Raw genomic sequence first — 23493 nt, 5'->3', positions numbered from 1 at the left:
TGAAGTGTTCATGAACTATTCTTGAACCCGTGTGGCATGAAGTGTTCATGAACTATTCTTGAACCATTATGGCATGAAATGTTCATGAACTATTCATGAACATTAATGGCATGAAGTGTTCTTGAACAGTTCATGAACAACACAATTCTTGAAAAATTCTTCAGGGTTTATATAAATTGCTGTTCACAAACAGTTCATGATCATTTTCCTTCTATTTTTCAATGGCTCATTTTTTGTTCACGAACTGTAAGTGAATAGTTCATGAACCATAGTTCTTCAAGAGTTCATGAACTGAGGTGGCATGAAGTGTTCATGAACTATTCATGAACAAGAATTTGTCAATTTATGCAAAGGTTATCATAAGTGTTACTAAAGCTCAACAACTAGGTCAGGGTAAGAAGAAACAAGTCTTGTATTAGCACTTAACATATTGATAGCAACATATAACAATAATTTAAATATAACACTAATAACTGAGATACAAGTGGTTTGATAATACTCTTTAAATTTCATAATACAACTTTGCACTGTATGTTCATGAATTATTCATGTATTGAAAAGATTATGAATAGTCTCATTTTCAGTTCAAGAATCATTTACTAATCAATGGTTTCCCTGAAATGGTTACACTTACAGTGCCAAAGAACTTGAAATGAAACCAATGGCTGATCAGTTCAGCCGGTAATTTATTAAAGACTTACATTTTCAAATATAATATAAACCATGTGCCTTCCGTTTCAACTTCCTGTGCACACAATATTCTTTCTTTGTAAAAACAGCAATGCAATGTACATTGAGTTCTTGATATCATCTTAAACTGTTCTTGAAATAAGATGTCCTTAAAACGTTCTTAAACTTGTCTTTTAAGTCTTCCAAGAACAATGACAGATCCTTTTAAGAACATATTGGATTCTTAAAAAGTCCATCATACGTTCAAAAACATTGTGTAGACCGGTTTAAGAACATCAGAAGGAAACATGTTGTTCAAAAAAGTTCTTAAAGTGTTCAAGAATAGTTTAAGAATAATTCAAGAACAGAAAAGGTCCTTAAAAAGTTATTGAAGTGTTCCTGAAGGCAGTTCTTGAACAGTTCTTTTACAAATGTTCTTAAAATTCTCTAGAACAGGTCAAGAACTCTAACTTACAGTGGTGAAAGTACTATGCATGTTCATACTAACTTCACAGGTTTCACAAATCTACAAGATTTGTATGCTAGACATTTCAATATTACTTTCAAAAATATGCATGAAACATCTAGCACAAAGGAATTCATGAATTATTCATGATGGATCCTTAAAGTCTGTCTCAGAAAAGTCATTAGAAATACTTGTGCATGAAATGTTCATCACTAAGTATTTATGGTTAGATGAAGAACTGTTCATGAACTTTGAAATGTTCAACAATAATTCATAAACAGTTCATGAACATGTCTTAAGAACAGTTCATGTCCAAAAGTTCATGAACCAAGCTAAGGAACTTTTTCAGAACCGTTCATGAACAGTTCTTGATTGGCTTGAAGTGTTCATGAAATCATGAACAACATTTCGCCAGGGCTCCGCGATGACCTGTAAATAAACTCTGACATTCACACACTCCGGAAAAGTCTTCTGTTATGGATCATAATAAGGGACACGTCAGAAAAGTTTAACTGTTTCGCAAATATAATTTTGGAGAATGATATGTAGCTTCGTACTCGTTCCTGTACACATTTGCTGATAAATGTGTATGATGACGATTGTGTAAAGCTTTGGGGAATAACATATTTAACATCATTATTCATAGTAACTGAAGTGATGGATTTCTTCTGTACAGGTAAGTTTGTTTTATTCCTATTGTCACAAGACGTCTATTTTCCTTTATTTTCTTCATGTCAATAGCATTTATTTTTATGCTACCGAGATAATCATGTACAGTGATAAATCTTTTGAATGTAAGGATAGGATTTATCGATAACAGTGCTAAAGAAGTGTGAAAAATAATACTTACCCAAATGTTGACAATCTTTCAAAATCAGGCTGTCAAAAATTGTCGTCCGTATCGTGCGTATGATGACGTCATACATTGATGACGGCATACACAAACTTTGAAATGTCAATAATTGTCGTCCGTATCATGCGTATGAGAACGTCATACACTAATGACGTCATACAATAACATAAATTTTGACATATGTCGTTTGGTAGTAAACATAACTGTTGAAAATCATGAGTTGGAACATCGAAGGGGAGTTTCCAGATTTTTATGTAACCATAAATGGAGTAAGGTGTGTTGGTGACTCCGGGAAACCTAACACCATAGAGAAGTGTGCCAGCGGAAATAACAAAGACGAAATATGGGTATGCCTTTTCCTTTTCTTTTGTGGCTAATTTCACCTATGTCTATTATTTTAAAAGCTCAAAAGGATCATTGAAATTAAATGTACTGACAGTTTCATGCTGGTGATTTATTTATAACTTGAATGTGCAGTTTATGTAGTGTTTTTTATATTTATTCAAGGGACGATTGAACTTTACCGGTACGCAACACTTAACATCAAACAGCGTACCCTTACCCTAACCCTTAACACTTAACACATAACAACTAACGCAACACCTTATAATCCTTTTTATCCTATATATTTCCTTTGTATCGGGGGCTACTGCCCCCAAACCCCCGCCTTGTCGATAGTGGTAAACAACTGCGTACCGGTAAAGTTCAATCTAGCCTATATTCAATCATTAATATTTCTTCAAATGCGATTGTCAAGTGCCCTGAGTGAGAATATTACCTGAATTAATTTAAACTTTAAATTGTATTGTTTAATTCCAGCCATCAGAGTGCATGTTTAATGCTTTGATATACAATGTGTTAATATGTTTAATGCTTGAAAAAATGGCTTGCAGTTCAAATTTGAAGGAGAAAAGAATGGGAAACGGTTGAAGCGGAGTCTTGTAGAGAAGGGTAACACAAAGGTATTCCTGACCTGGGTGAAATAATTGTGTGCAGTGCATTTAGCTGCACATCGTTATTCTTATCAGTTTATCATAAATTAAATGTTTCTATGCCTTTCTTGATTTATTGTACCCTAGCGGTTTCTGCCAGCGACCAATTAGCAAATATTACTGTTAAAGATAGTGGTCACTGGCATTTTATTAATCAATAAATGAAACATTAGATTAAAAATATATCAAATTTAACGATTAATATCATATATAATGTACCTGAACAATCATTAACAAGGCAAAAATAAATTAAATGTTGTTATGTCAATTTCATTCACAGTTTTCATCTGCCATCTCCAATGCACAGTTCCTTGAAATGTGTGAAAGAATGAGGATTCCCGTGCAAAGAAAAGGAAAAAAAAGTAATTGTTACCATAATCATTAAACATTTTATTTTAAGTAATGATAAATCGACATGCCTGATTTCATTCAGGGAGTGATCAATCCAATAAATTATTCTATCAGGTTATTAAAAGTGCATCGTCCAACACGCAAATTCGTTGAATTGATATCTCCCGCGAAATAAATTTTGTTTATGGCCAAAACAATATGGAGGATGAATCCGGGAGTATAATAACTCTAATTTGCAGGGAAATTACGTAGTGTTATATTGAAAATAGCATAGCAATTTCATTTTTATATAAATTATAAAGTTAATAAAATAGAAGTTATGTGAATTTGTATCATTGCATGTTATGTATCTGATTGTGTTTTTATTTAATGCAAGCTGTTCCTGCATGTACTAGTATTAATGTTGATCATGAGGTGGAACCAGTGCCAACACCTGTACCTTCAGAAGTTCACCAAGATTTGAAGATTTTAAAAGAAAAGTCTGCAGGTAAAAGTATAGGGTATAAAAAAAATTTACATTGACATATTGCTTTATATTTTTGCATACTTCTTTACCAACATGACCCCAATATATTAACAAGAGCAGACAACTATATCAAGCATTTCTTAAGAATTATTATCCTTTTTATGTCACCCACCACTATAGTTGGGGACAAATTATTTTTGCCCTGTCTGTTGGTTCGGTTGTTGGTAAGGCCAAAATAAAAACGATGTGTTTGTGGAACACAATGTCCCCCTATATGACGTTTGATGTGGAGAAGATTATCTCAATGGGCATCAATGTTCTTTGCATTACAAGATGGCATTTAAATTTAGTATTTGACGAAATAAAAGCAAAAGTGTCGTCCCTGATTAGCCTGTGTGGACTGCACAGGCAAATCTGGGACGACACTTTACGCACATGCATTATGCCCAGTTTTCTCAGAACGCGACTCGTTTGAGATACATGTAGTATGCCTCTTCTAAAAGTTTAAATATTGTCATGAATCAAAACATGTCTGCCATACTCATATATTTGCATTTTTAATACTGTTCATCTCAGATGTTTTATGATCTCAAAGTAAATAATTCTAAAAGTAATAAAACATGTATGAAACTAGATCCAGTTTAATAATATCTAAAGTTTATGCTCTGTTTAATTTCAAAGTATTCATATATATGTTTAAATGGAAAACTGTATTGTTTTTTTAAATATGTTTTTGATTGAAGAATATTAAATTTTGAAAAGGTTATATTATATTTGTCAATATAAGGGGAAAGTTCTACTGCCGTATTAATGCTATTAAATTATGTCTTCAAGCCTTTCTAACCTGAACCCTGGGGTCCTTTGCACTAAGGGAGCCCCATTAATGGCCTATAGGGTAAATGTGCTTTAACCCTTCACCTTATAGCTTTGTTACGTGGCAGGTTAGCATGCTACAGTGGGTGACTATAATAGCCAAAGGGTACATAAACAGCTGTTAATATGTGACAATAGATACACAGAAAAGTATATATGTGCATGGTTACAACATCTAGCTAGGATAACACAACAATTAACTACAAATACAGCATAAAAGTAATGGTCTCTCAACACTTGAATAAAAAAAAACAAAATCAAAATATTTCAAATGAACAATACACTGTTGAATCTACTGAAACAAATAATACCTGAATACTGCCATAGCCACTAAATAACTTATGCATCGAACCAAAATATTATTTTTCCCCGACTTTTCACTGACTTTCCTGAAATTTAATTTTTCACTGACCATTGTTTAATATTACCTGTCTTTTCACTGACCTTGAAAAAAATCAAATTTCACTGTCTTTTCAAGTTAAGCAACAACTCTGTTAATGAATATGATGGCTTATGTTACACTGTCAAGCACTCGAATAGTCGTGCGTGCTGCCTTCTGACAGCTCTTGTTTATGAAAAAAATTTGTTTAATCTGTTTATTAATTATTTGTATTCCAGTATGTCAATTCCATTGCCGCATAATTTTGTCATACTTAATTAATTGTTCGTTTAAACAATAATGGCGCGATAAAAATGTGTTATGTATTCAAATGTAACAGGTTTTTTCACGATTGATCTGGATTGCCTTACGGCTCCAAGTGAAGAATTGGTGGTGCGATGCACAGACACTACATGGGTGCAGCAAATCAAAGAGGGCATGAGATCTCAACCATCACGGCCAGTCACAAGAATTCCGGTTCTGTGTGAAAGAGAGGTAAAAATATAATATCAGTTTCACATTACAATTAACGTGTGCCAATACTTAAATAATACATTTTAAACTTTTTACAAATCACAAAAAATGTTGTTTTTTTTAAGTTTTCATTTTTAGCTCCACTGGCCAAAGGCCAGCGGGGCTTATGTCATGGTCCTGTGTCCGTCGTGTGTGCGTGCGTGCGTCCATCCGTGCGTTAACTTTTTCTTTAAAGCCACACACCTTAATATGAACTACATTTCATAGTAAATTTAAGTATAGATAAGAAACATATTTTATTTATGCCATTTAGAATATATCTGGTAGTTACAGGGTAGAAATCCATCTTTTTGCGCTTTAAAACTTAAAAAATAATCGCGTGTGTCGAAATGGACGTATACGTCTAGAAATCCTACTTTCGGTTTGAAAAGCGGTACCGTTTGAAAAATAATAAATTACTTGCTAACTAGGCTATATATTTAATTTTATCTATGCCAATTAGAATATATCTGGTGGTTACAAGGTAGAAATCCATCTATTTTGCGCTTTAAAACTGAAATAATTATCGCGTTTGTCGAAATTACGTTTACGTATAGAAATCCTACTTTCGGTTTTAAAATTAAAACAAAATAATAAATTATTTGCTTACTAGGCTTTAGATATAATGACAATTTTGCACACTTTCAAATTGCATCAATATGTATTAATTAACATATATTTCATTTCAAGGTGCATGTGTGGCTTTAAACATCAACTTCTCCTAAACTACTCGTCCAAATCTGATGAAATTTTCAGGAATGTTCCTGTGGTGAACCTTTTTCAAATTTGTTCAAATTATGCCCCTGGGGTCAAATTTGACCCTGCCCCGGGGGGGGTAAAAAAATTGAAAATATGCTTATATAAGGCCTATTTTGTGCAAACTTTATAAATCTTCTTGTCCATAACCATTAGGCCTAGGGCTACCAAATTTGGTATGTATTGACATCTTATAGTCCTCTACCAAGTTTGTTAATATTATGCCCATGGGGTCAAATTTGACCCTGCCCCAGGGGGTCAAAAAATGAAAATGAGCTTATATAAGGCCTATTTTGTGCAAACTTTAAAAATCTTCTTGTCCGTAACCATTGGGTCTAGGGCTACCAAATATTGTATGTAGTGACATCTTATAGTCCTCTACCAAGTTTGTTCAAATTATGCCCCTGGGGTTAAATTTTACCATGCCCCGGGGGTCAAAACATTGAAAATTTGCTTATATAAGGCCTATTTTGTGTAAACTTTAAAAATATTCTTGTCCATAACCATTGAGCCAAGGGCTACCAAATTTGGTATGCAATGACATCTTATAGTCCTCTACCAAGTTTGTTCAAATTATGCCCCTGGGGTCAAATTTGACCATGCCCTGGGAGGTCAAAAAATCGAAAATTTGCTAATGTAATGCCTATTTTGTGCAAACTTTAAATATCTTCTTGTCCATAACTGTATGGCATAGGGCTACCAAATTTGGTATGTAATGACATCTTATAGTCCTCTACCAAGTTTGTTCAAATTAAGCCCCTGGGATTAAATTTGACCGTTCCCCAGGGGTCACAAAATTGAACATATGCTTATATTGGGCCCATTTTCTGCAAACTATAAAAATCTTGTCCATAACCATTGGGCCTATTTCTACCAAATTTGGTAGGTAGTGACATCTAATAGTTCTCTACTTAGTTTGTTCAAATTATGCCCCTAGGAACAAATTTGACCTTGCCCCAGGGGTCACAAAAAAGAACATATGCTTAAATAAGGCCTATTTTGTACAAACTTTAAAAAAACCTTCTTGTTCTTAATTATAGAGCCTAGGGCTACTAAATTTGGTATGAAGTGATATCTAATAGTCCTCTACCAAATTTGTTCAAATTATTCCCTTGGGTTCAAATTTAACCCGGCCCCGGAGGTCACAAAACTGAACATATGACATTTACCAGTGGAGATTACTGCGCCCGTTTGGCTGTGACCAACAACAGCATCAACATCTTGTAAACATGAGATAAAACCCTGTCATTTAGTGCCATTTTAGGTCAGATGGTGACTGCTTACACAGGCATTGAAGTAAGAACATGTGTTATGAATGTTTTTCTTACAAACTGAAAAAAGTCGGGTTTTATTTAAATATGTCGAAAGTGACCATATATCCGGATGAAAATATTTTGGATGACATGTTAATTTCCATAGTAACTTTTTCCATATATAAAAATGCTCACCCTTCCAACTTTAAGCGCCCAGTGGGACGAGGGATAGAAAGAGAAAGTCACATGCTTGAGTACATTTCAACCCATGCGCATTACACGTTTTTTTCGCAAAGAAAAAACAGTGGAGCGATACAGGGCCATCATGGCCCTCTTGTTACTGTTATACCATAATGATTTAACACTTCTGAAATTCCCTGCTACAATTATCAATACATGAACATTTAGATTCCCCCAGTGGATTTTTGCATTAACACCATGCATCCACTTCTGACACTGGGGGGAAACCATATGGTGACAGCCATGAAGGACCTGCTAATAGAAGAAGCTGGCAATCCTGATAATGAATGTTTGAGGCAAGTTTAACAAGAAAAATCAAGCATAATATTGTGTTGTCTGACTTTTGTTTGTTTCTGACAAACAAATTTCATGTCAAGTTTTTGAAACAGGGTCTTTTTTCATTGTGCAGACGTATGAAAAGAAACATTGTGGTGCATTCTTAATCATATTAGAGATCATTGCTTTCAATTTGGGAGATGCTCAATATGTCTAAGTAAAAAAAACAAAATACATTTTTTTTTTTTATTTGGTAATTCCGCTATCAATTTTGGGAAAAAATGACCTTACTTTCAATGGGAAAATGGCCATATTTCGGGCCCTGTTATAAAGCCCTTATCAGTATACTATATTTCATAAAAACATGTAAATTTACTCAAATTAAAATAATTAAACACATTTTTTATTCTTTTCAATAAAAGAGCGGAAAATACAAGTGAAAGATTAACTAATATTTTTTACTAGTGAATATATAAGGTTGACATTTAAATCCAGCTTTTAAATGATGCAGGGATTTTCTTAGCCACTGTGGAACAACGATCCTGCTCAAATTTGTGATTTTTTAAAGGACAAAATGCATTAAATTGTGAATTTTTACCAACTGCAAAGTGTGACATTTTAAACATTTGCATTTATAAAGAACGTATGTGTAAGAGACTTCATTCCTTCCTTTGGCCCATTCACCTTTTAATATTAACCCCCACAGAGCATATTTTTCCACTCTTCAACCTCCAAAAATATTATTATTTTACACTTTCAAGGAGGTTCGTTTTACGGCCTTACATAAAAAGCAGGTAAAATCCCTGCCTCAAAATACAAAACCTGGTGACGTTCTAAATTTTGACCCTCATTATTTGTTTGATATTTCTTCAAAAGGCATGAAGGAATAAAAAGAAAATTTGTTTGATTCAGTGTAAGATTGCATTTTATCCCATTTTATACTGGCATTGACTGTATAACACAGCATGGAATAAACTAGGCTGTATACCACCTTGATACACAAAAAAAGGCTCATGCTCCTTGTGTTCTAAGCCTCGCGACATAAACTTCTCTCTATATTCAACGCTAACCTAGTATTCTATATATATTTCATTCTTGGTAACAGAAACTAGATACAGAAACTTGCATAAAACAATTGTTTGTATGAAACATGTAAATTAACACAAATTAAGATGAAAATGATGATTATAAAAATAATATAAAACCATAATTCTATGCATGTAAATGCAACTGTGAAATTACTAATATTATACTGTTTTGATACAGGAAGGTGGATGTAGAAGTTTATGTTGGGCTTACGCCCAGATCAGAAGCCATGTTTGTTGGATCATGGCACAACATACAATGTTCACAGAAGCCAATGAACTTCCAGGTAAATAAAAAAAATACATAGTGATGAGTACAATTGTTCACAGGAAAGTCCGTGCGCTTTACATTTTCTTAGGTTGGCAAAATAAGAAAGATAAACAATATTAAAAAAATACCGGGCTTAAGTTAATGGAAGTTTTTTTTAGGAGCACTTCCAGCTTTGGTCTCAAAACTTCTTATATTTAACACTTAGATTTCGAAATCAGCCCAGTTTTAATTATATCAAATCATTCAGTGATTATAATTCATATCAACCAAATATAAGGCAACAAAAATACATATGCAAAACCATGACTGTACATAAAAATAGCTTTTGTAAAGTTACACGAATTTATGTTAACTTCAGCTGAAAACATTAAATAATTAATGAACTTTCATATCAAAGCAAACTTCCAAAATAAAAGACCATTAAGTTGAGAATCCCAGTATTCATGAATTAATGTAAGCCCTGTAAAAAAATAATATTAGTGATCAAGATGTAGTCGCAGTTAAAAGTGTAACCTTACAAGAAACACAAAAGTTCGCATATAGTAATGGTGTTTTTTCCATTAACTAGCAATTGTCTTTCTAATCGTTATATATATTTGATATCATTTTTAAAATTTTCTTTTAATCTTGAAATGAGTTTGAATATTTCTTTTTGTTATAGTATAAACAAATATGTATTCACAAAACTCATCTTTAAATGTCTTAAATAATATTCAATTCATTTTTTTCTATTAAAATATTCAATGAAAAAGTAAAAAAGTAATAATAAAATGGAATTTCAGAAGGTTTAAAATACAATTAACAGTGTACTCTTTCCATCATAAATAGGGTTACATATAAAACATAATCCTGACCAGCATGCTTTCAGGACAAAGTACGCATGGCGCGGAAAATATATGAAAGTAGAAGTACGTGTAGCAGCAATTGGAAGGGGGAAGTAATGGTGGCCCTTGGTTCTTTGGACAAAAAGGCATGTATCTAAAGGTAAATGTACCAGTAAGCTGAGAACTTAGTCATTTTATAAGTGTTGAATTTTCAATTATTAAAGTAAAAACAATCCTGAATCGTATATCTAAAACAGGTGTGGGTTGTACAAACAGCAAGTCAGTTACTGACTTAGCATGAACAAAACATCAATTTAAAAAAATGATTCCATTATAATATATTAATGTTACAAGGAAATAATATTAGAAAAAAAACATTAAGATTTGTGCTGATTAATGCCAGTCATGTGTCTATAAACATAATCTTTTAAAACAAATAACAAATATAATGCTTTGTTACTTAAATAATTTAATAACAAGTTTACAAGCTTGAGGGCCTGGGCCCAGTTCTCTCAGTAGCTGCCTACAGCCAAGAAAACTGGGCAGCAGTAGAACGCATTTTCGAGTCCCACGCGCAAGAGTCATTCCCTCAAAACGTAAGAATCTGTGCATCTTATATTTTCTGTTCCCTTAAATAATTGACATACATGTATGTTAGTATGATTTGGTCAGTTCAGAGTTGTATCCTTTAAGTGATGGTGAAGGATATCAGTTAATTAAATGTTCTTGTTTAATTTTTAGTTATTCAGACAGCTGCAGGGTGTCCAAGACAAATCCAGGACACCCTACTTAATAAAGGCAATTGGCACTTCTGGATTAAAAGTTGCCAGAGAAATTGCAGAAGATAAAAGAAAGTAAGGTTATGTCAACATTGAAGTCCATCAGTTTTTAAGTTTTATTAACCAAGCTGAAGTTTGGGCATATTGTTATGGCCTTGGAAATCTTTATGTCATCTGGAGCTGTTCATGTGTCAAAATCAATCTTGAAATAAGGAGTTTTGCCCCATAACTTAGCAGTTGGTAATATTTTTGTCATAAACTTTACCACACTTACAATTCATGTATGCACAGTTGATTCAAAGACTATTAAATACATAATGGTGAAATACATGGTTTTTCACTAAACACAAACTAAAACAAACCTTTAATAAATTTCATTGTTTTCGACTTTAAATAGCCAGCCACTCAGATATTTGTGTCAATTCTTGAAATCCCATTTCAACCATCAATGTTTTTTTCATAAGAGACCACATGAAGCAATTAGCTGTGGCCACATTAAAGATGGGGACGTGGGAAGACATTGAGGAGACATATACCTTGTCAGACAAGATGTTAGAGTTCACTGGTATGCTTATTTATTAAAGGTTATAATTTGGAGAAAAAATAGCCTATTAAAAATAATGGCTTATTTGCAATTATTAATCCTCTCCTTACTACAATTGTATTCATTTTATAATGCTTGAAATATCATAAAATATATGTTTTACTTTCCTAAGAATTAAACAATTAGACCCTGAAAATCCTAGCCTGAAGTCCGCTTAAAAATATTTAACAGATCCATATTTCATACACAACTGTATGTTTCCTTGATCTTACAAATCCTTACTTCAAAACTTGTTTTAATTATATGCTTTCAAATTTCCAGAAAACATATGCCATTTTTATGGCAAGTTAAAATTGCAAAGCCCCTTCATACATGACATAGCAATAGTACACATAGAGGATGAATGGACAATGATATTTTATTTATATTTTTCTGTATGTTATTTAATATATTCAATACATTTCACCAAAAAAAACTAAACTGACATTTTCAAAAAAATGTTTTATCATGAGTTAACAGAGCAATTGTTCTTATAGTTAAATATCACTTATATAATTTCAAATAAATCAACAATATTATAAAACATATTATTATATATCCAATAAATTCATCCAATCGGCATTCTTTATATGTGACCGTCCAATATATTCCGGTATTGGATCCAAAAAGTCTGTATTTTTTCCATATTGGACAGATGAGTACAAGTGCACTAAGCAATTGTTTTATAACGATAAAAGCCGTTACTGAGAAAAAGTATCCGAATGTACTATTATCGACTCACACGGGCGCTTGTCTTGAAAATAGTATAGATGCAATTAAAGCATTTTAAAATCAAAATTAAAATGAAACAAAGAGCTGAAGAAAGAGATATATAATAAAAAGCTTATTTGACGTTTAAACTGAACAGTACGTGACATATTTGGACTCGCACACAGCCTTACGGCTCATCCAATATGACGTCAGACTGTGTGCTTGTCAAATTATATATATGTATTGTGCAGTGAAACGTCTAATAACCTATAAAAAAGGGAAGTTTGAGATAACAAAGTAGATGTCTTATTTCTTGAATATCAATTACATTTTTATTATTACAGGTGACTTATCAACCCCTCAAGGACGTGAACGTTATTGTTACCACGTTGAGAAATTGTCCATCAACGACAACGATGCATGGACAGTAACAATGACTGTAAAAAAAAATGGAATTGACGTGCCATTGCAGCCACAAATTTTACAAAAGTTCACTGACAAAATTATTAAAACAGTGCAAAAAAATGTCACTGATTTTGAAGAATAAATAGATAGACGAATTTTGTTGAATTCTGTGGAATATCAATTTTAAGTCACAAGTGATCATGTGGGTGATCCACTCTTGAAAATACATTCTTTCTATGATCACGAGTGATTTAAAAATAATATTCCACAGAATAAAACAAATTTTATTTTCATTTCATGTTTTTTTTCAACGTTTATTGACATCGTAAACTAGTTTTGCTAAAGAATTTACTTAAATTTTTTATTTTTTATCAGATTTTATTCAATTGACATAAGGGTTCGTTTAGAGTCATACAAGCAACTAGCTGTGTTGTACATGTTAATACAATTTATTGTCAACCCTCGAACACCTTCTGTGGGATGTGATATTTATATATCATTTGAATGCTTGCTTTATTTATATTAATTTAAAATGTTCATGAAAAAAATTTCAAACAAGTATAATGTGCATTTTCTCAACTAGGGGGGGGGGAACAATTTTAGTATGAATAAGGCCAATTTTTTTTTAACTAAAACCAAAACCGGCCTTGGTTTTATTCATATGCAAAGATAACTTGCATGATAAATAGGAAATATTATATGAGTGTCTGATTGACATCAATATTATCATGCGAGCTTCAAGTCGAGCATGGTAATCTTGATTTCTATCCAACACTGGCATAATATTATATTTATCCAATTAATTTGTGGTCGTTTTTCGCTAAAAAATCAAAGCCATAGCGTTGGTTTCCCAATATTCGCAATGAATTGTTTGTTTACTTCAAACATTATCATTTGTTATGAAATAACATTGAATCATACAGTGTTATAAAATTAGAGGATCACAAAAAAAATGCTCTAAAATTAACAATAGTATAGAGCTAACGTTTATAGTATCGGTTGTAATTCTATCTGTTATCATGTAACAATAGGATAAACTATAATTTCTTCTGTTTAAGGCAATGGCAAACTGAAATTGTGTTGTTGTTTTACTTAAAATGTGTCATTTTTATGTCCCCCACCACTACAGTGGGGGACATATTGTTTTTGCCCTGTCTGTTGGTTTCTTTGTGTGTTTGTTTGTGTTTGTGTCAAACTTTGACATTTGCCATAACTTTTGCAATATTGAAGATAGCAACTTGACATCTGGCATGCATGTATATCTCATGGAGCTGCACAATTTGAGCGGTGAAAGGTCAATGTTAAGGTCATTCTTCAAGGTCAAAGGTCAAATAAATAGCTTCAAAGTGGCGCAGTAGGGGACATAGTGTTTCTGACAAACACATTTTTTGTTTTAATATGCATTTACTGTTAAGTTCCTGAACTACATTTTGATATTGTATTCGAATGACTGAAATTGATTGAACATGTTGATTATGTCATACATAATCTATGTATTTTTATTATTTAAAAAAATTGTGTCTACCTTCCAATAGTTATGTCAAATTAAAAAGTAATCTGCATAAAAATATTTTTTGGTGAATTTAATTATTACAGGTCAAGCTATTTAAGAGCATAAACATTAATTTTTTAATTAATTATTAAATTTAAATCTATATCATACTATAAATTTTCAGTAAAAAAAGAACACTAAGAAACACATTATGTATTGATCCTCATTGTTAATACTGCAAGATTGCTAATTTATTTGTCTTTTTATGTGTGATTTGAAGCATTATTTGCATAACTAATGACCGTTTTTCAAAGAACAAACATATTTACAATAAAATGAATCTAGCGTTTTTACTATTTAAACCAGCCAGAAATAAGGTGACCTTTTATAAACATTATTGGCATTAAAACCTTAATTTTGAAAACTGCATGTTGTTATTTATAACCATAATTATATGTAATGAAACATAACGTACAAGTCTCGATACATGTCAAAAACTTTCCAAAATGAAGTAAAACAGGGAAAACAATAAAATATGACTTTGCATAATGAAAATTGTTGCTTATTTATGAAATGAGGCATCCAGATGTGTTGAAAAATCATACAACAACAGCATATTATTTGATGATTTTTGATGGTTTACAGTGAAATATGTGTGACATAAAATGTATATTTCACTTTTGAAACAGTGAAAAATATAAATATTTTTCACTGTCATTTTTCCTTTTTTATATCCTGATCTTCTACAGTAAATGCAACGGCCCACAAATGACGTCTGGCTCAAAATTGTGAGACGACGTAGCATCATGTAATTCGTGTTCCCGCATAATATTTCAATAAACATGGATTTTATAGCAGTGAGTTTTTCAACTGGGGCATAAGATAATAAGAAAATTTATTAGTTTCAATAGACTGTCGATTTGTATTCGCTGGTGATCATAAAAAGTATATATTTTCACTTCCCCACACACAAAAAGAACAATTTCAATTTCTATGATCACTTCACCAAACCAAAAAATATCCTACCTATATTTCACATAATCATTCAGCATAAATCAATTGCATATTGTTTGTTCATACATATATGAGCAAATATTGCTACTGGAGCCTGATCCATGCATGTTTAGTGTCAAGCAAAGGGAGTTTGCCCATGCGGTGCATGAGCAAAGGGGTTTGCCCAGACGGTGTATGAGCAAAGGGGGTATGCCCATGCGGTGTATGAGCAAAGAGGGTTTGCCCAGACGGTGTATGAGCAAAGGGGGAATGCCCATGCGGTGTATGAGCAAAGAGGGTTTGCCCAGACGGTGTATGAGCAAAGGGGATTTGCCCATACGGTGCACGAGCAAAGGGGATATGCCCATGCGGTGTATGAGCAAAGGGAGTTTGCCCATACGGTGTATGAGCAAAGAAGGTATGCCCATGCGGTGCATGAGCAAAGAGGGTTTTAATCTTTGTTTTTATGACCACTGACATTTGCATGGTCAAAACAAAGCAAATGAAGCTGAAACAGTCCATTCTAGAATTAATGTCGTTTTCCAACTTCACATAATAGACTGTTATTAACAGTCTGCTCCCGCTAGATGGCGCTCTTGTTCACATTTGAACTCTTCAACATTGTACAAGGGGGACTGAATTTCTCATGTCTGATTTTGACACTTTTTAATGATCATGTTACTGGAAAACAAATGCCTTTCTATTTATGGGGATTTTTTTTTTTTGATAAATATCCATGCAGTGTATTTCCTGAAAACAGACATAATTTCATATTTATACATGTACAAATGTTAGTCTATACATTAATGATGAGGACATGTTTTCATTTTTGATATATTTTGCAGACAAAAATATCATACCAACCCTTGTCTTTAGAGTTTTTAAATGGCAAGTTGACAGTATACCACTTGACTATTGCCTCATTTTGAAACAAGGCCATATACTTTGGTTCTATGTTAATCATCTAAGGTATGCCCAAGCTTTCAGTTTTGATCAAGCAGAAAATTTTGATTTGAAGTGCATGAAAAATAACTACAGTGACCCATATGACAACGATACCTGCGTTATTTTAGAAAAAACTTGTATCCGTATTCATGTTTGCATGGTGATCAGGTGTTATCCACATACATGTAGGCGGATCCAGGGGGGGAGGGGGGGGGGGGGGGGAGCGCTGAGTATACCCCCCCCTAAAATCACCAAAGTAAAGTAAATTAATTTGATGTTTCATACTTAACTAGATCTAAATCACCTATTTAAACTCATTTTTCTTCTTTTTCGTAAACATTATTTACCGGTGACTTATCACAGACAATCGCCAAATGTTTTAACTTTAGACTCTCTGTTGCAGGGGTTATCCGTATTACATATAAGCTTTGCACTTTTTGGCATTATAAGAAGGTACTTTGATGAAAGTACATAAGGCGTGACAAAGGCTTTTTCCGCTCAATTTTTCGCAAACGCCACACTGGAATTGTGGGAATTTCGCGTCGTGAAAACCCCCATTTTGGGAAAAAAATAAATTAATCGCAAAATTGGCTCAATTGGGAAAAATTATCGCATGTAAAAAGTGTTTCTTATATTTCAAAGAAGCCGTTAACTGGTAAATAACGACTATTTCGATAACTTATTATTAAAATTTTACAAAATATTATGAACATGTGTAATAAGTGCAGGTTTTTTAATCTGAATTTGGGGAAAAGGCCTGACCTTTTTTAGGTGAAAAAAATCGCACGAAGCGCCGGATTTTGAGGAACATAAGGAAAGTCTTAATTAATCATTAACATATTTTACAGTTTTTAAAACAACAAATTCAAGGTAACAAATAATTTAATTATGCAATACTTTCTATTTTCTACACTGGATCAGGTTAACTCATATATTTTTAGGTAAAAAAAAAAAAAAAAAAAAAAAAAAAAAAAATTTTTGGAATTGGGATTTTTTTTTCAATTGGGAAAAAAACAACCAGATTTGCATTGGGAATGGGGCCGAATTTCGGACCCGTGGCATAGGGCGGAAAAAGCCTGCTGACATGCTCGAGAAGTGATTGTCAAAGCCTTCAAAATCAATAAAATCATGGAGCTTCGCCCCCTGGACCCCTTAGCAGGGCTTTGCCTTGAACCCACCAGGGGCCCATAAGCGCCCCCTGGACTCCCAGCAAATCTTTCAATATCCCAACACCCTAAACAGAAATCCTGGAAACGCCCCTGATCCAGATCCCCTACTTTGGAAAAACTTATTAACACCTTCGGCACATTTAAGGCTGACTGATTGAATCAACCAGTGATCGATTCATTAAAATTAATACGAATTTATATGGTAAGTGATTTTGAAAGCTTTATACTAACAGATAAGTAGGTTTTGTCTCTTATACTACCTTTTATTGTATATATTGCCCTTTTAAGATTTATTCAAATATATGTAGGTATATACACGGTAATTGTATATCTTAAATACTCTGAGACACAAAAATGTAGGTTTGTTAACATCAAATAACCATATCCATATTATCATTATGCATAAAGACTGATATAAGATATTACGGTATGAGATGGTTTGCTTTAAATGTGAATGTAATGTAACAGTCGTGATAGAGATTGTTTAGTATACTATAACCATCATGATGAACGCTTGGAATGATCATCACATGAATAAGTCACTCTCATAAAAATAGTCCGTTCTGAGCTCAACACAGAGGTGAATGTAATGTAACCGTCGTGCAAGAGATTGTTGATACTTTTGAACTTATTACATAAATTAACTATATGTACCTGATTTTTTTTTCAAATTTATGATAATAAATGTTTGCACCTTTTTGAATTGATTTATTATACAATAAATGAATTTCTTTATTTACAAAATGAAAGTCCATGAACCAAATTTTCATAAATTATGGTAAACACAAAGTGTGTAGTAAAATGTAACTGTGAAACTGTGATTACTAAACTTGTTAGATAGATCATAAGATAGATAGATTTATTTCGGCATAGAAAGCATATACACAGTTCACAACATAAAATAGAATAAAATAATAAGCAATTATTAAAAACTATATCATGTACAATAAACTATGACATGCTCACCAAACCAAGGATAACACAAAAAAGAGCAAGCCCTTACCGTAGGTTTCCACGTAAAGGGCGCTCCTGTGTATAGCGCGCAGGCTGTTTTTTAAATGCAAAAATGGAGAAAAAAATATTTAAAGACAATAGAACCACCAAACCGGACCGAAAATGGCTGCCATTTTACTATTGCACAATCCAATAATCCGGGGCATTGGAAAGCTTAATTAAGCATTCAAAATAGGAAGCGTCATTATGATTAGGAGCATGGGTTGCATAGCACTATACTTTTCTGACAATTTTGTAATTTTCTAGCAAAAGATTAACAGTCCACATGCATTTCGTGAAAAACGTGAGAAAATAAGAATTAGTTTACATTGTGTGATTTTTCCTCGGGAAAAGCATGGGCATTACCGGTACATTCGAATGTCGCATGGGAGACAGTGATACAGTTGTTGAGGTACACCACTGTTAAAGGTTTAATATTTATACACACAAAATGCAATTGACCTTTCGACAGCGAGAGTGAAGCCACACCCACCGATTTCAAGGGGGTCACTCCGCCGAAGTCCGTCATAAAAATGGCTACGCGAATCGGCCGCATAAGTGAACCAAAAAGGCCTCATGGTATACCAGAAAGGCCATACAATAGTTTTTATTATCATTGAATAGTTATGCTGAATATAATTATCATATCTATTAAATAGTCATAACTTGTTTATTAGTCTACTTAAAAGCCGTTAATTTTATTATCAAAGTCGGCAAAATTATCGCATACAGTATGAATTGTTCGTTAGTCACAATATTTTTCCTTGAATAAAAAATGTTTCAGTTTTTTAATTAAAAGCCGTTAATTTTGCAACCGATGGCAACATCGCAAATGTGGCACAGGTAAGTAAATTTATTATATAAGAAGACGAAGAACGTTTTTATTGAAATCCGATATAACACATATCTACAATGCGTTTGGTCAAAATGACCCATGCGCATTGTTATAATCGTATAACAAAGTCAAAGTCGTCAAAAAAGTAACATACACAATATATTATTATATATTATTATTTCCTCGAAAACTATCTTCTGCAATGTTTAAAATATAAGAAGTTGAAAGAATTTTCATGTACAAAAAAACTCGCTAATCAGACCGGGTTTTCAAAGGGTCATTCACAGTTTGCGGCATCTGTTTTGATAACGGATTAGTAGAAAGCCCACATATGGTGTAAAATGACACTTATTGGCCCCTATTGATAATTACTTGCGCATTTTAAAATAGTTTCTTAACTTACAATAAATTTGGAAGACTTAAACCGAAAGAAATAAAAAATGCTTTATTCTATGTGATATTATTAAAAATAATAACTGATTGTCTTTATTATTACGCATTTCATTAGCAATAAACAAAATCTAGCAAAGTTTATAATGTCTTATTTATAAGCCGACTGCATTAGAATGTCAAATTTATTTAACATTGGCCACCTTTGAAAAAATGGTTTTAAATGTTCCTTTCTAATTTGTCTATATAGAGGATAAACAAGTAAAAAGTTATACTCTTTTTATTATAACGTGTCCGTTGCAAAACTTACAGTTTCTATTTTCGCGTAGTATCTTATTATAACGACTTTGCTTTGCTTTCGGGCGATCGCTAAGCTGTTCGTGTGGACGACCACAAAGACGAATCCAACGTTGGAATTTTTCAAGATTAGTACCCGGTTGAGGGAACGGAAAAAACGTAGTTCCATCTTTTAACCGTTCTGGATAAATTGTGTCTGAATAACAAGTGCCATAACAGCACCTTTTAACCATTTTCTTTGTTTAAAACACAGAATTACGTTTAAGCTTATGTGTCGGACAACGGCGAGTTTGACGGACAAAATGGCGGATAATAACGGGCCTAATCTATGCTGTTATCTGATTGGTTAATAAGCCTGTCAATCAATCGGCTGTCGAAAGGTCAATTGCATATCTTCACAGTCTCAAGTGTCAATTAGTGTATCAAATGTCAATTAGCGTCTTAACAAGTCGTGGCGCATATTACTCAATAACATCTGCCAACAAGAGGGCCTGAAAGGCCCAAGGTATCCCCCGCAACATATGCTTTGTTTGAGGATGGGTGCAAATTGGACGGATGAACATAATGATAGATGGACGGACAGAGGACAATAACACAAAACTAAGACAAAGGAAGGTTCTTAAGCCTTCACAATTTATTTGCCAAAGCGCTTCCAAGATATGGCTCCGGCACAAAAATTCCTATAATAAAAAGCATTTTTTCAAGATACAAAGGGTCATAAGTCTGTTTTTAACAGATGGTGTACAATGCCATTTGGCATGCATCATCCTCTTATGCATATATATACTCATACCAAGTTTTAATGAAATCCACCAAGCACTTCCAAGATATGGCTCCGGACACAAAAGTGCCTATAGTAAAAAGCATTTTTTCAAGATACAAAGGGCCATAAGTCTGTTTTTAACAGATGGTGTACAATGCCATTTGGTGTGCATCATCCTCTTATGCATATATATACTCATACCAAGTTTAAATGAAATCCACCAAAGAACTTCCAAAATATGGCTCCGGACACAAAAAACGCATCGGAATTCTATGAGGGAATATCCTTTGATATTCCCTTTTTTCGTTGCAAAATGAAGAAAAACAGGTGTTTTTTCTCACTTTTATTGCACACAAATTTAACCTTGAATCAAAATGCATAAACAGGAATTATCAAACTTGTATATTTCCTAAAAAAAGTGCGTAAATTTACGAACATTTTAAATGCAAAAAGAACACATTTGACATCAACTAAGAAATTATTCGTAAATTTACGAACATTTTAAGGGAGAAAAATCAGTAGTTTTTTTCATTGCTTGTCACCATGTGGCATAAATTTATGAACTTCTTTTTTTAAAGAAATATATGATTAACAAAACCATTATTCGTAAATTTACGCACTATTAAAAATGTTAAGAAATACTTGGTGAATTCATAGATTCTTACCAAAACCAGACTTTTAACAAAACCATACTTCGTAAATTTACGCACTATTTAACATTTTCATTGGTAAATTCATAAATAAAACCATACTTCGTAAATTTACACACTATTAAAAATTTTCAGACATAATTGGTAAATTCATATTCTTAGCAATACCATACTTCGTAAATTTACGAACTAGTAAAACTTTTCAGAAATACTTCATCAATTCATATATTCTCAACCAAATCTTACTTCGTAAATTTACGCACTATTAACAATTATCCGAAATATGAGGTCAATTCATATTTTCTTAACAAAAACCATACTTCGTAAATTTACGCACTATTATATATTTTCAGAAATACTTTGTAAATTCATAGATTCTTAACCAAAAAATACTTCGTAAATTTACAAACTATTAACAAAAAAAACAGTCATAGATTCTTAACAAAACCATACTTCGTAAATTTACGCACTATTAAAAACTTTCAGAAATACTTGGTAAATTCATAGATTCAGATCAAAAACATACTTCGTAAATTTACGCACTATTAAAAACTTTCAGAAATACTTGGTAAATTCATAGATTCATAACAAAACATACTTCGTAAATTTACGCACTATTAAAAACTTTCAGAAATACTTGGTGAATTCATAGATTCTTAACAAAACATACTTCGTCAATTTACGCACTATTAAACATTTTCAGTATTTGGTGAATTCATAGATTCTTAACAAAAACATACTTCGTAAATTTACGCACTATTTAACCTTTTCAGAAATACTTGGTAAATTCAAAACCATACTTCGTAAATTTACGCACTATTAAAACTTTTCAGACATAATTGGTAAATTCATATTCTTAAAAATAATACCATACTTCGTAAATTTACGAACTAGTAAAACTTTTCAGAAATACTTTGTCAATTCATATATCCTTAACAAAACCATACTTCATAAAATTTACGCACTACTATTTTTTTTCAGAATTTTCATCAATTCATATTTTCTTAACAAAAACCATACTTCGTAAATTTACGCACTATTAACAATTTTCAGAAATACCAGGTCAATTCATATATTCTTAACAAAACCATACTTCGTAAATTTACGCACTATTATATTTTTTCAGAAATACCCGGTACTTTGTCAATTCATATATTCTCAACAAAATCATATTTCGTAAATTTATGCTGCATTTAAAATTTTCAGAAATACAAAGTCATGTACTTGGTCAGTTCATATATTCTTAACATACGTCGTACATTTACACACTATTATATATTTTCAAAAATACTCGGTACTTGGCAAATTCATAGCAAAACCAGACTTCCTAAATTTACGCATTATTAAACAATTTCAGAAATACTTGGTGAATTCATAGATTCTTAAAGGCACTATAAAGGTGACAAATCTAATTATTATGCATATAAACTGTACTAATTTTTACCGGATCTCAGTTGCTCTTGCATAAAGAATGCTTATAACACAGCCTAGGTGCAATGTTGTCAAGAATTATGGAAGATATACCCGTTTCATAATTAGAAGAAATGTTTACAACTTTGCAACCAACGTGATGTGTCCTCAGAGCGCTGACGTATTCTAAAAATAGCCGAAATAAAATTCAATTTTAATTCTATTTTAAACAACTTTTTATCAGCAGAAAGTAATTTATTCGATCACTACAAACGTTTAAACCATTTAAAAGAGAACTACTTTGTGAGTGACAACGGAAAACGTTGAAAATCAACGATATATTTTTGGTGACCTGAGTCACTTTTACTTTCACTTTCCCGAGTAAACAGCGATATAAATAACTTGATTGTTTGTAAATACAATTGACTTGGAGGACACTGTATTTTGAGCTCAAACCAAGTTGTATTGCTCATTATTTTATGGTAATGTCCAATAGCATTTATATATTGTATTTTGATAAATGTTATAAATAAAATATGAAAAAATATATTAAAAATCGGTAAATAATTACGGATCGTCACCTTTATAGAGCCTTTAACAAAACCAGACTTTGTAAATTTACGCACTTAAAAAAAAACAGAAATACTTGTTTAATTCATAGATTCTTAACATAACCATACTTCGTAAATTTACGCACTATACATTTTTTTCAGAAATACTTGATAAATTCATAGATGTCATCATTGTTGGTATTTATACGAACATTTTCAGGGAAAAGGTCTTTTTTTTGGCATTAACAATCAACATTTTT

General features: G+C 32.4%; 2 protein-coding genes across 3 annotated transcripts in view; both read left to right on the top strand.

Annotated features, from left to right (window-relative positions):
* The window catches only part of LOC127859681 (uncharacterized), a 306342-nt gene that overhangs the window by 132523 nt on the left and 150326 nt on the right, over positions 1 to 23493 (top strand). The window lies entirely within an intron of this gene.
* LOC127861202 (uncharacterized) lies at positions 1943 to 3820 on the top strand. Of its 2 annotated transcripts, none has more exons than XM_052399612.1 (3): positions 1943 to 2335; positions 2882 to 2950; positions 3261 to 3395. In XM_052399612.1, the coding sequence occupies exons 1-3, from the start codon at positions 2204 to 2206 to the stop codon at positions 3363 to 3365; spliced, it is 306 nt and encodes a 101-aa protein (XP_052255572.1). In that variant the 5' UTR covers positions 1943 to 2203; the 3' UTR covers positions 3366 to 3395. The 2 variants fall into 2 exon arrangements, 1 of the variants encoding a protein (XP_052255572.1); XR_008040107.1 differs by lacking the exon at positions 1943 to 2335 and adding an exon at positions 3708 to 3820 and having other exon boundaries at positions 2512 to 2950; positions 3261 to 3342.

Source organism: Dreissena polymorpha, chromosome 15 (assembly GCF_020536995.1).
Source record: "Dreissena polymorpha isolate Duluth1 chromosome 15, UMN_Dpol_1.0, whole genome shotgun sequence".
Classification (NCBI taxonomy): domain Eukaryota; kingdom Metazoa; phylum Mollusca; class Bivalvia; order Myida; family Dreissenidae; genus Dreissena; species Dreissena polymorpha.
This window is presented reverse-complemented; position numbering and strand designations above follow the sequence as displayed.

Coding starts and splice junctions, on each gene's coding strand:
- LOC127861202 (XM_052399612.1), top strand. CDS start 2,204: ATGAGTTGGAACATCGAAGGGGAGTTTCCAGATTTTTATGTAACCATA. Junction 2,336..2,881: donor ATAACAAAGACGAAATATGG/GTATGCCTTTTC, acceptor AATGGCTTGCAG/TTCAAATTTGAAGGAGAAAA. Junction 2,951..3,260: donor TAGAGAAGGGTAACACAAAG/GTATTCCTGACC, acceptor TTTCATTCACAG/TTTTCATCTGCCATCTCCAA.